The sequence below is a fragment of the Petaurus breviceps genome, unplaced genomic scaffold, assembly GCF_028583685.1.
Source record: "Petaurus breviceps papuanus isolate PSGF00001 unplaced genomic scaffold, PetGlider_PUasm1.0 90895, whole genome shotgun sequence".
In the NCBI taxonomy this organism is placed as follows: Eukaryota; Metazoa; Chordata; class Mammalia; order Diprotodontia; family Petauridae; genus Petaurus; species Petaurus breviceps.
Window position 1 is genome coordinate 1,091,744 of NW_027187372.1, and position 12,875 is coordinate 1,104,618.

The window sequence follows — 12,875 nt, forward strand, 5'->3', positions numbered from 1 at the left end:
TGAACGCTGCAGTTTTGCTTTAGCGGAAAAAAAAATTAACCACCAAACAGGTCTCTCTCTCCCCCCACCCCCCTCCCCAACCCGCACAACCATTATTGCCCGAGATTCTTCCTGATTATACCCCGCCCACTCCTCTCCACGTCCTCCTACCCCCATCCTCATTCTCTCCAGGTCTGCGTGTGAGTGGTGAGCTGCTGAGCTCGCCCTCCCCCCCCCCCCCCCTCCGATCTACCACTTCTTGCTCTTCCCCTCTGGTGTCTCTCCCCCTCCCCTCGCTCTCCCAGCCTCCTTACACCCTCTCCTTCTTCTCTCCCCTTTCCTGTCTCCTCCTCCTCTCCCTGGAGAGAGGATGTTTAGATTGCTGGGGAAGATTGAGTCGTTCGGGAGGAAGTTCAGTCCTTGGACCCCTCCCGCGTCGGGCTGAAGCCAGCCTGAACGCAGCAACCTGTTTCCTCGCCGGAGTCCTCGCCCCCCGAGGAGGTGCAGACGAGCGTTTGGGTTGCCTGCTGATCGGTGGCATTGAACTGGGCGCCGGCAAGGACTTGGGGACCGCCTTTGCTTTCTCCAGGCTTAACTTTTAAGTCAGACAGACTGTCGGGAAGTGATTTCCTTTCCCTGAGGGAGCAGCTCCTTTTTTTGGGGAGTGGGTGGGGAAGATCGTGCTGACAGCAAGAAGGAACCTTGATTTATCCATTTCCCTTCTCTCTCTCATCCCTCCACTGGTTTGCGTCTGTACTGGCAGATTTAAAGACCAAAGGCTGTCCCTGTGGAATTTAGGGTTGATTCCTTAAACTGCCTTTCAGGGACAAAGCTTGAAAAAGACTCACCGTTCCCAGTTCAACATCCTTTTCAAAGTTTTTTTTTTTTTAAATTTTTCATTCTTCTTCCCTCCAACCAGTCAATCACCAAACTGTTACCTACGAACTGAGGCCAGTGACAGCCTGTCTCTCTGAACTGGTGTGTGTGTGTGTGTGTGTGTGTGTGTGTGTGTGTGTGTCTCCACAAGAGCGATGGTTGAAGGGCAAACCACCCCACCCGCATCCCTCCCTGGTCCCAAGCGCCAACATGCCCTGACTCTTTGAAGGAAAAGACATTGCCTCTAGGATCTGAGCCCCTTTTCTTTTCTCCCTCCTTCCCTCCTGTTCCTGAGGGATGGAGCTTCACAACAGTCGCCTTTAGACTGAACAGTCCAGAGTGGTGGTGCCGCCGCCAGCTGCTGCCTCTGGCTCTCAGCGACTGCTGTCGCTGCCTCTCCATTTCGGTGCCTGTTTCTCGTTGCCTCTGTCTGTCTGTCTTTGCTTATCGCTAGGTGTGGGGCATTCGGCTCGGATCACCTTTGTGTGTGTTTTGTTTGTTTAAACTTCCAGGATGGCTCGCTTTGGGGAGGCTGTGGTTGGCAGGCCAGGATCCGGAGACGGAGACTCCGAGCAGAGCAGGAACCGGCAAGGAACACCAGTGCAGTCCGCGGGGGCAGCGGCCGCCTACAAGCAAACCAAAGCCCAGAGGGCCAGGACTATGGCTTTATACAATCCTATTCCGGTCAGGCAGAACTGTTTCACCGTCAACAGATCCCTGTTTATCTTCGGAGAAGATAACATTGTCAGGAAATATGCCAAGAAGCTCATCGATTGGCCATATCCTTTCTCCCGCACCCTACCCTTCCTCTCCCTCTTTTCATTTCCCTCCTGAGGAAAAAAAAAATACTCATGGATGGGATTATTGTTTCCCATTCTGGTTCCAATTTGCATCTTTCCTAAAGTGCACCCTTCACTTCGGTGTGTTTAAGGAGCTATTCTGATGTGGTAGCGACCAGCGTGTGCACTAGTGTTTTTCAAGGTAAGACTTTTGGTTTCTGATCCCCCCCTCCCCTTCCCCAATGTGGATAGCCAAGGAACTCGTGGACTAGGGAGCCTGATGTGTGTGCCAAGTTTTTCAGGCTTTGTCTGATTTTCACACCCTCCCACTCCCATTCCCTTCTTGCGGTTCACTCTTTGCAGGGTTTTTTTTTTTTCTTTTCTGAGAATCTCACTCTTAGATAGAAATCAGTTCCCTTCTCTCCCCACTGTTCCACCTGCTCTCCCTGAAACGAGTTTGGAAGACGCCAGTGCTGCCTCTGCCTATTGGGAAATGAGGCCCATGGATTATTGGATCTGTCAGGTTCTAAGTCCCGAAAGCTCAGTGCCACAAATCAAGGAGCAAATACAAAGAAAGAAAGCCCCTTCCCAGCGGGACCCCAACAGTTTGCTGGGGACTATTTCAGGTCAGCTGTTAAATGGAGTGTCCTCCTGAGGAGGTGACTGGCATCTGTAAGGCCACCGCCCCAAAGCACCTGGAAGTTGGAAGTTCCAGCTGGTCAATGGGGAAAGCTCAGACAGACTCTTTCCTTTCTGAGTCGGAGTTTTTGAGTCCCGTTCTTCCCTTTAACTATTTGACATAGTTTGGCTTCTTAACGCGTCCCTAGAGATAAATCGGACGGGCTTGTATTGAGCAGTTAAGAAAACAGGTGTGTTATCAATCTTCTAGTGTTCCTAATACACTACACGCCATAAAGGGGGGGGGAGGGGGCGGAGGCGGAGGCAGCAGCAGTGTCAGGCAAGGGGAAGAGCCTTTGCAGGTTTAGTCAAATGCACCAAATGTTTGCTGTTGATTAGACACCTTATTGTAATAATATTCCTCAAGAATTAAGGTGCCCCGCCGGGGTTTGGGGGCATAGAAGGCACTGTAAATAGAAAGCAAGCGAGTGGTTTGGTGTTAAATGGGGAGCAGGCTTAGAAACATTCGATATGCATGCTTGGGTGAGGTTTACTGACGAGGTTGCGCACCGCGAGGCACTAGTCTGCAACGACGCCCCTCCTTCAGTCTCCCTCCCACTTTCCCCCTTCCGCTCCTTGGCAGGTGTGCATCAGCAGGACAGCTGTTGGTTGCATTGGGGCCCTGGTATCTGCCAGACACGAGGCAGGTTTCCCTCGGGCTTCCACATCTCCTCCACCAGCTCTAGGGTATCTCTCTTCTTTCTCTCTTCCGTGCTCTCCGCACTCCCCCCCCCTTCCCTTCTTCCCTCAATCCCTCTTCTCTCCACACTCCAGCAGCGCTGCTATTAGCTAGTGTGTGGCACTTCTCGACAGCACCCCTTATTAGAAGGAAGCATCTCTAAGCAGATATTCTTCCTGATGTTTGAACCCACCCACTACCAACCCTGTCTGGGCTTCTCCCTATCCGCCTTTCCACGCTCCCCCAAGCAGGAGAGCTCTCTCTCTCTCTCTCTCTCTCTCTCTCTCTCTCTCCCTCCCTCTCTCCCTTCCCCTCTCTCCCTCCCCCTCTCCCCCCTTCCCTCACTCTCTCTCTCCTCTGCTAGGGGGGGGTGTATCCTACTTGAGTTTAACATATTGGTCCCCCGTTAGGGGCTCAGCGCCCTGAGAATCCCCTACAGTCCCTTCCCCCACCCTTCCTCCCTCTTCTTAACACCACACTCAGCTGTCTTTGTGTTGAGCTCTATGGGTGCAGCCTTCCTATTATGCAGCTAGCCCCTCCCTGTTCAACCAGCACAGGCATCCCAAAGACCAGAGTGGGTGTACTCTTCCACCTTTACAATTATATAAAATTTTCACAGGTCACAAGGACCTGCCTTGTTGTCTGTATTTCCTGTGCCTCTTCTCTTACGGTGTGTTTACTCCGACAGGCTCCTTCTTGTTTTCATTCAATAGACAAAGGCACCCAACCACCATGTGGTAAGCATGCCCGCAGTCATAGCTGGTACCTCGGACAGCGCCACCGAAACTCCTAGCTGTGCCCCTTAAAGACACAGTGAGGCTGCTACTTCTCATCACCTTGGTCACATATTTCTCCACCTTCCATCCTTTGGACTACTGTACCCTTGCTTCCCTAGGCTTTGCTAAGTAAAGCACACTTCAGAGAACATGTGGTTGACCCAGCCATGCTTTTTCTTTCTCTTTATAGGCAAGACTTTTTCATAAGGCATTGGCAGGCAACTATACTGTCTGTATGATTCATATCTCCCTTCCTTTTACTCGGCCAAAATGCACTCCTGAGTAAGAAAGGTATATTGGTAGGCAAGGGATTAAATTGGCTTCAGCATCTTGTCCTGCTCTATGGCAGGGGTGGTGATAGGGAGCATGACCCCCATCTAAATGGTCCTTTGAATCTCTGGTAATGAGGTGGACCTTCTGGCAGTTTCATATTACACTAGAGCTGTGCTGTTTTCCCATTGTTCAGATAATCTCTGAGGAGATATACAGAGCTGCCAAGTTGGGAAGGTAAAAATACACCACACTCACTTTTTCTCCTGACTTCACATTTTAGGTGTCAAATGCATTATATAAATGAAAATTATCTATGTAAGCATCATTTTGAAAATCTTAAAAGAGTATGTAAATGTTATTGTTTTGTTATTATTGCATGTAAATTCTATTGGGGTTTTGGGTACTGTTATCGTTACCATTATTATTTTCTGTAGGTGATAGGATATTTGGCAACCTCCAGCTTCAGATGATAATCCATGTCCTATAAAACCTTCCCCATCTTCCCCAATCTTCTCCTACTTATCTACCCCCATCCCACCCTCATCCATCTAAGCCATTCAGGCTCCCAATATTCCCAAAGTTCTTTCTCTTTCCTAATTGATTCTCATAGAATCAATAGTATTCATGAAAGAAGGGAGATTTGACTTTAGCTAAAATCTTATAGAAGATCCATTCTTTAAAATTATTTTTTTTTTCTCAAAAGAAAACAGGTCAAGATGATATTTTGGTGTAGGTAGCAAAGTTAACTTCTTCGTTATTGGTGCCTGTGGTTGGGAATGATTGTTATTTGTGTGAGGATCACCTCTTTTTCCCCCCAGAGAAGCTTAAATCCCTTACCCCTTCTGAAAAAAGTCACTGTAGGATTAAGTGGCTAGTGTGTACTTGTATATAATGCCTTAAAATTGCTTATAAGATATGTTTCAGATCTTTTCAATTTGGCCTTTAAGGTCTATTCACATAAAAGAATAGCATTTTATCTTTGCTCTGCAGAAACTTCCAACTTGAGGGTGGCTTTGTACCTGAAGGTAGAAGTCTCATTTTCAGAGGAGAGGTGCTTAAGGGAACAACAAAATTGACATATCAGATGAAGCCAGGACAATAGATCAGCATTGAATGTGTCTTTTTTCTTTTGAAAGCTACAGTTGTATTAGGAAAGAATTTCTTCATGACACTTCATGTCTCCTACCCTTTTAAAAATGTTAATTCCATATGGGGCATTAATTTTCAATTCAGCAAAGAGAATTCTTCTTTCTTTGAAGTTGCCATAATGAAAATCAGACTCTCCAGGTAGTTGTTCAATGATAGTTTGTGCACAGGATATGACAGTTGACCTGAGAGGAATAGAACATTTTTATGATGGCCTGTGGCTACATATTCATTTTTTAAATACTTCCCTGGGGGTAAGGGAAAGCAATGCTCTTGTAGGAAAACTTCCCATCGGCTTAGCTTTATTGGGATTTCCCCAACCTGCTTAGGATAATTCATCCAACCAAGAGAAATATATGTTTTGATATAGAGAAAATGGGAATAATGATGATTATGTTGATGATAGATGAATTTTATTACAGTGGAAAAGTCATTCATAACTGCTATGGTGCCATAGATTGGGTCTCATTATAATGATCTCCATGGATATCCTAATGTTTAGCTGTTGCAGTAGAGAGAGTTTCTTTGTAGCTTGAGGACATTCTCACCTTCAACTATCAACTCGGACCTGGAAACATTTTTTTCTATTGTGAACTTTTCATTTGTAATGACATTAATTCATTGACATTTGAGTTTTCCCATCTCTTGACTTGGTAAACACTTCTTTCCTCCTTAGATCTTACATATTAATCAGATAGAACATGGGAAGGAAGGCCAGAATGCCAATATTAGGGCTTAATACAAAGGAAGGGACTTTATAACCATCTACTGCATTGGATAATGCACAAATTCTTGGTATTTTCATGGAATATTTGCATGATGATACAGATAGTGCTCAGAGATTGTGATTTCAACCAGCATGGAGACTTCAAGGAACTAGGATAATATTTCAGCTTTCTTGGGTTCTTGGGGATTTCTGTTAACTGGTGTACAGTTAACATAAGGTGTGGGTAATATTTACTCCAGGGAATTAAACAATATTTTGCTATGGGTATTGGTTATAATTAGGATAATACACAGAAAATTGGAAGATGGATTGGAGTGAAGGAGTGTGACAATTTAAATGACTTGGGAAGGAGATAAAAATAACTTGAAAGTGATACTTTTGCCATTATTTCCTCACTTTTTTCTGTTTGCTTCCCCCTGTAAATAGTCATGATGAACGTTATGATTTAAATGAAGAGGAGAATAATGAAAATAGAACTTCTAAAGGATCCAGACTCTTGAAATCATTAGATTTCTCTGAAATTGTGTGTGCTTTTTTTGGTCATTGCTGAATTTTTGCAGAATTTTAAAAAATGGATCTGCTGCTTTAAATTTTTTGTTGTTGTTGAAGGAACATCTGGTTTCTTTCAACCATCTTATTTTACAATTAAAACCCAATTCGAATTTTACTTTAAAAATCAGATCTCTTGCAAGACCTTTTGACTATACATATTTGATCAGCAGATTAGTAATCCTTGCACAGCTAGTCTGTTTTTATTTCATTTGCATGACTGCCTGGAGAGCTGCTATTCACTTAAGCCAGAGAGATGGGATCTGACTGATCAGATTCTACTCCATTGATCCTATCTTGTTTCCATATGACCACAATAAAAAGACATGAAAGAGACAGTCCAAACAATTCTGTAATTAATGGCCTTTTATTCAGGGAGAGACTCTGAATCTTTCTCCCAAGATCCCTTTACCCTCCCAGTCCTCTCCACTCTTCTTTTCATCTTTCTATATTTCTCCTCTTTCATTTTTAGGTCTGCCTTTGTGAATAATTCATCATACATGTGGGTTTTCCTAGGATTTCCAGAAAAGCAATGCTCCATGTCTTCTTTTTGGATATAGTTGAGGGCTTCTGCCAAAAAAGGGTCAGTTTAAGAAATAGATTCTTTATTCAAAAGCATTGCATACAGTGGGCTTTTGACCTCTGTTTATGACAATCATTTTATTGCCACCTTTCTCCTAATGACTGCTTCTTCCCCAGTATTCATCATCACATTGGAGGTGCTCAATAAATATTAAACAACCTCAGCCACTAGCCACCAGGTATAAATAGCCCAAGGATATTTATTTGCCTAAGTGTCTGTTACCCCAAGTCCCCAGGCTGATGAGATTCTGACAGACTAGGCAAAGAAACAGATAACTATTACACAGTTTCTCCCTCTTCTAAAATTCCTGTTCTAATTCATGGATTAATCAATTTTGGTTGGGTGGGGAATAGCCTCATTTTAATTGTTGTGGAAAGCACCTTACTCAGCCTATTTCTCCATTCCATGAATTCTAAAGCAATTCCTTTCAGAGGGACAGAATGTCAGGGGCTTTAACACAGCCTGTGTCTTCCCAAGTATTATAATTCTATACAGAGCAGAATTATGTGTGGGCTTACCAATAATGTTTTCAGCATTCTTCATTAAAGACAAAAAGTACAGCCTGAAGTTTCTTAGTCACTTTTAACCTAGAAATTGCTCGTATGTCTAACCCTATTCAAAGTTCAGGGGTTTTTTCTGAGTGAGTGACAGAATTATGTTTAATTTCGTGTTCTCTTCATCTTTGACTTAATCTTCTATCTACAAATGGGCACCCTGCCAAGCTCTCTTATCATTGCCTCTGGAAAGCAAGGAACAGCTAGAACAGGTCTCTGCCAAAGGTGGTAGACTATGGAGGATAGCACTGAATGACTTTCCTAAGTGGCAAGCATCTAGGGCTTGAGATGTTGATTCCTTGGAGATTATACATACATACACACACATACATGTGCATATCCATGTATGCATTCACTCACATGTGTGTGAGGCTTTATGTGCATTCTTCTTGGTGTTACTTTGAGATCCAAATCCAGAGGGCTGAATAACTGCCTTCCCTATCTGGAAGATAAAAAAGGAAACCTTTAATTAAAAGCTGGAGGTAGGGGGTGGGGGGGATCACTTGGATCACCTATAGATGGAGAAGGCCTAGAGTTCATGATCTTCCCAAATGGAACTGCATTTATTCTTTGCCAAATATGTTAGGGTAAGTTGCTCTATAGCTAGTACTTTAGAATTCCAGTGTAAGCAGTGGCCTTGGAAATGTTACCTTACCTGTCTTTAGTATTATAGGATGATAGAATTTAGATGGACATTCTTAACATGAGACCTATGAACCTGTTTTAAAAAATATTTTGATAATTATATTTTAATACAGTTTAGTTTCCTTGGTAATCCAATGTATTTTGTGAATTTTAAAAATGTTATTCTGCAAAGGGGTTCAAAAAGGGTTAAGAGCCCCTGATTTAGAGCTAGACTCTAACCTTGGAGATGACAATTTTAAGCTGAGGTCACATATAACTTCTATATCTCCATATTATTTCATATCTTAAGGTTCTTCTTGGCATTTCATTTGGGATTATTTGGAGGATTTGGAAAATCCCCAAGAAGCTGATAACTTCTTTGTCCATTGATCTGTGTTATTTTGATCTATCCAAACTCCCACACTTATTTGGTCACAGCCCTTAAAGCTAGAGATTATCTTTACCACTTTTGAAATTAATCTATTCTTGCTTTTTTCTCCTTAGAACACATTAGGGAGCCATACAGTTAGTCAAGAAGCATTAGTAAATGCTTATCATTTACCAGGCATTGTGTTAAGTGCTAGGGATACAAAAAAAGGAAGGTAAAATCACAGTCTCTGCCCAAAAAGCATATATTCTAAGGGAGAGACTATATTTAATAACTCAGTATGTAGTATATACAAAGTAGACATAAAGTAATCTGAGGGGGAAAAGACCTGTAAAAGCCTCTGAAAGGTTTTGGGACTCAAGTTGAGTCCAGAAGGAAACCAAGGAAATAAAAAAAAGTAGAAGTGAGGAGGCAGATCATTCCAGGCATGGAAGACAAGCAATGCAAAAGCCCAGAAATGGAAACTTGGGAGTATTGTGTTTGAGGACCTGCAAACAGACCAAGTAGCTGCATCATAAGGTATATAGTGGGGAAGTAGGGGGAATATTTCAGTGGTAAAGTATAAGAAGATTGGAAAAATAAGGAGAGTCGATTTTTCTGAGTTTTAAGTGTCATATAAAGCACTTTATATTTGATCCAGGAGATAACAGGAAGCTACTGAAGTTCCTTATTGTCTGACTATGTCACATTACTAAATAGGGGAGTGACATAATCTTCAAAAAAAGTCATCTTAGTAGATGACTAGAGGATGTGCTAAAATGGGGAGAGACTTCAGGCAAGAAGACCAGTTAGAAGGCTATTGCAATAGTTTAGGAAAAAGACAATAACTTGCACTAGTGTTGTGGTGTGAGTGAAGAGAAAGGCCTGCATAGGAAAGATGTTGTGAAGGTAAATACAAGATTCATGAAGGGATTGGATAGGTTTAGTGAGTTAGAGTGAGGAATGAAGGATACACTGATGTTGAGAGTCTAAGTGCTTCATGCCCTCCAGAATAATAGGTATATATGAAAGAGGGGAAGGTTTTGGAAGAATGATAATGTGTTCCTTTCTGGATACGTTGAGTTTGAGATGTTTATGGAACATCCAATTCAAGATGTCTAAAAGACTATAGGGTTGGATATATGATCTGGAATTATTTGCATAAAGATGATCATTCAATACATGGGAGCTAAGTTAAAAGAGTTAAAAGAAAAGGGGTCCAAGACAGAGTGTCTGGGATCATTCTTGGCTAGTGAGCATAACATGGATGAAGAGACATGAGAGAGATGGAGAGGGAATGGTCAGACAAGTAAGAGGAGAACAGGGAGGGGGCAGTACCACAAACACTCAGAGAGCATAAAATATCCAGGAGGAAAATGTGACCACTTTACACTGTCATGTAAAAGACTACAAAGAAGTGAAACATGCAGACTGAGAAAAGACCATCAGATGTGACAATTAAGGAATCAGTTTTACCACTGATTGGAGACTTTGGAGACTACAGTTTCTGTTTAATGATGAGGTCAGAAACCAGATTGGGGAGAGTGCAGTTGGAGGACATTGAGTAGTTTAACAGGGAAATAATAGAAGGGTTTTGAATAGTCTGATGAAAAAGAAATAAGTGTTTTCTCTTGCCGTATGAAATTCACAATTATACTTGAGTGTTATGGTTTCTTTTAGTGACCTAGCCAATTAACCTGCAATTTGAGGTCCATGTGGCCTGTAAAGTGACTTTGAAATGAAAACCAAGTCCTCTACAATTCATGAGAAGTCTTTAAGTTACATATAAGAAAAAATAGTCTTGTGATGCTTTCCCTAATTTCCACACTTTTGTCTAGTAGGGCTGGTCAAGGCTTGTCAGAACAGAAAAGCATGAAATGAATTTTCAACAGCTGTTCACTAATTACCTGGCAGTTTCTAGCCTGGTGTTATTGTATATATTTTCTGCTATTTTTAAAAATTTCTTCTTCCTTTTGGTGGGTAATCCCCTTCAGCATTAAAGCTGGTTCCTTATTAAGTTACTATCTCAGATGCATAACATATTCTTTCCTTACGTCTCAAACAGTGTTATAGTCTGTTTAGCATCAGCTCTAGCTAAGGCCTGACAAACATTTCTAGAAGGTAGGGACCACTAAGCTGAGAATACCCACCTGATCACAAATATCTACCTTCCCAACAACCTGGTCTTGGTATTATCTCCACTATGGAGATTTGATCTTTGTATTGAGGTATTATGTCTTCAGGATTCCTCCATCAAAATGAAAAAAAGTAATTCAAAAGGCAACTCATCAGAGTGGAAAGTACTCTGAACTCGGGTTCAGAAGAGATATGAATCCAAAACCCACCTGTAGCTCTGTGACCAGGGGAAAACCCACCTAACTTTTTTTGAGCCCCAATTTTCCTACTTGTAAAATTAGAGGAATTGTATCTGTAGTACATACCTCACGGAGTTGTCATAAATATAAAAGGTTCTCACCACACTTTCAATCCCACAGGTAGCACACAGGTGGTGTCTGGGGCATGCAACAGGGGATGCACTTCAATTGGAGGTCCCAAAGTCCCCAGGGGTCAGCTTTCTGTAGCATTTTTAGACAAAGGCCTTATATAGAATTAATAGGACACTGCCTTATCACTAGTGAGACAAGACACTGAGAGTATACTCTGAATTGTCTAATAATGAATGAGAAATTAGGGTGAGGCAGTCAGAAAACTTTGACTATAATTGTGGCAGCATAAAAGTGACTGGGATGGGTGAGATATCAGGTCTTTGGGTCAGTTAGCATGAATATATTCAGGAGACTGGGACGGAGTCCGACAAAATGAGTTTCAATGCTTAGTCACTGGTTAATGATATAACTCTCACACACATACACACATATTTATAAAATAATTTAAGGTTTGCAAAGTGATTTCCTCCTAACAACCTTGAGAGTTAGATAATGCAAGGGTAGCAACTATTCTAGGACAGTGGATAGGGTGAAGGGCCTGGAGTCAGGAAGAGTTTTCTTCCTAGCCTTAGATACTTACTAGCTATATGATCCTGGGAAAGTCACTTAACCCTGTTTGCCTCAGTTTCCTCATCTGTAAAATGAATTGGAGAAGGAAATGACAAATCACTCCAGTATCTTTGCCAAGAAAACCACAAATAGAGTCAGAAAAAGTCAAACATGACTGAAAAAGAACTACAAAAAAGCCCTGTTCTAGTGTCACTTCCCCAACCTTCACAGGCATTCTAAGGTTAGAATCCCCAGAGGGTAGGTGACTACTTCTCTTCTCAGGTTTCTAGAAGTGACCCTGTAGGTCTAGAATCAGGGGTGGGGAACCTAGGGCCTCAAGGCCTTCTGGGTTCTTGGGTGTGGCCTTTTGATGGAGTCCAAGTATTATAGAACAAATCCTTTTGTGAAGTTTGGATTCAGTAAAAGGGCCACACTTGAGGACCTAAAGGGTCACATGTGGCTTCAGCCACAGATTCCCCACCCCTGGTAGTTTTTTAGTACTTTTGCTAATAAACTGTCACTTCTGTTTCACCTCAATTTTTATCCAATAGCCTAAATTAACTTTTATAAAAGGGTATTTACTGAAGTGCCATAATAAAACAGATGGTACAAAATATCCCTCCACCTAAGTCAGGGACACATGCTCCTCCTGCACACACAATGTCTTTGGGAAGAGTGGACCCAGAATTAACATACAAAGATACTGAGGCATCCATGTTGCAAAAGGTGATGTTGTAAGTCTGAGCATTGGAATATCTTGTCTTCTTTTGTGGAGTCTTCATGAAGGAAGTATGGTTCTCTGATGGGCTCAAAAGATGGGGGCCTTTTTAGAGTCAATAGTTAGCCTGTTCTCCATGGTGGGATGTCATGCTACACAAAGCTACTCCTCCTTCAGGTGTCTATGCCTCAGTATCTATCTCGGTTTCTATTTCTCCTCACTGTGCCTATCTATTTCTAGTTGGATACGTTGTATCTTGTTGGTTCCTTTTCTTCAATGGATAATGGTCAATGGAAGGTGGGGGTAAGAACAAAGAACTATGTACTCCCTTGCAAAAGCAATTCTCTCTTAGGCACTTGGCTGAACTTGAATCCTCAACTGAAATCTATTCCTGAGCCATACCCCTCTGGACCAAGGAACTGTTGAAATCCTTCTGCTGTTTAAAGCTCCCTGAGGCATAGTTTATTTATTTATTTGGATAACCAATCATGCCTTTTCCTTCACTGATCCAACCGAAGAGGTTGATGCCTCAGGTTATAACCAGCCTAGTTAATTGAAATGTGTGAATCTA

At 42.3% G+C, this 12,875-nt stretch overlaps 1 protein-coding gene across 1 annotated transcript in view; it reads left to right on the forward strand.

The window, feature by feature from the left end:
• Positions 1-299: 299 nt before the first annotated feature.
• Positions 300-12,875, forward strand: part of CACNA1E (calcium voltage-gated channel subunit alpha1 E) — a 413,658-nt gene continuing 401,082 nt past the window's right edge. The window contains exon 1 of the mRNA XM_069074371.1: positions 300-1,633. Within this exon, the coding sequence (XP_068930472.1) occupies positions 1,369-1,633 (265 nt within the window). The 5' untranslated portion in view covers positions 300-1,368. The remainder of the gene's footprint in view (positions 1,634-12,875) is intronic.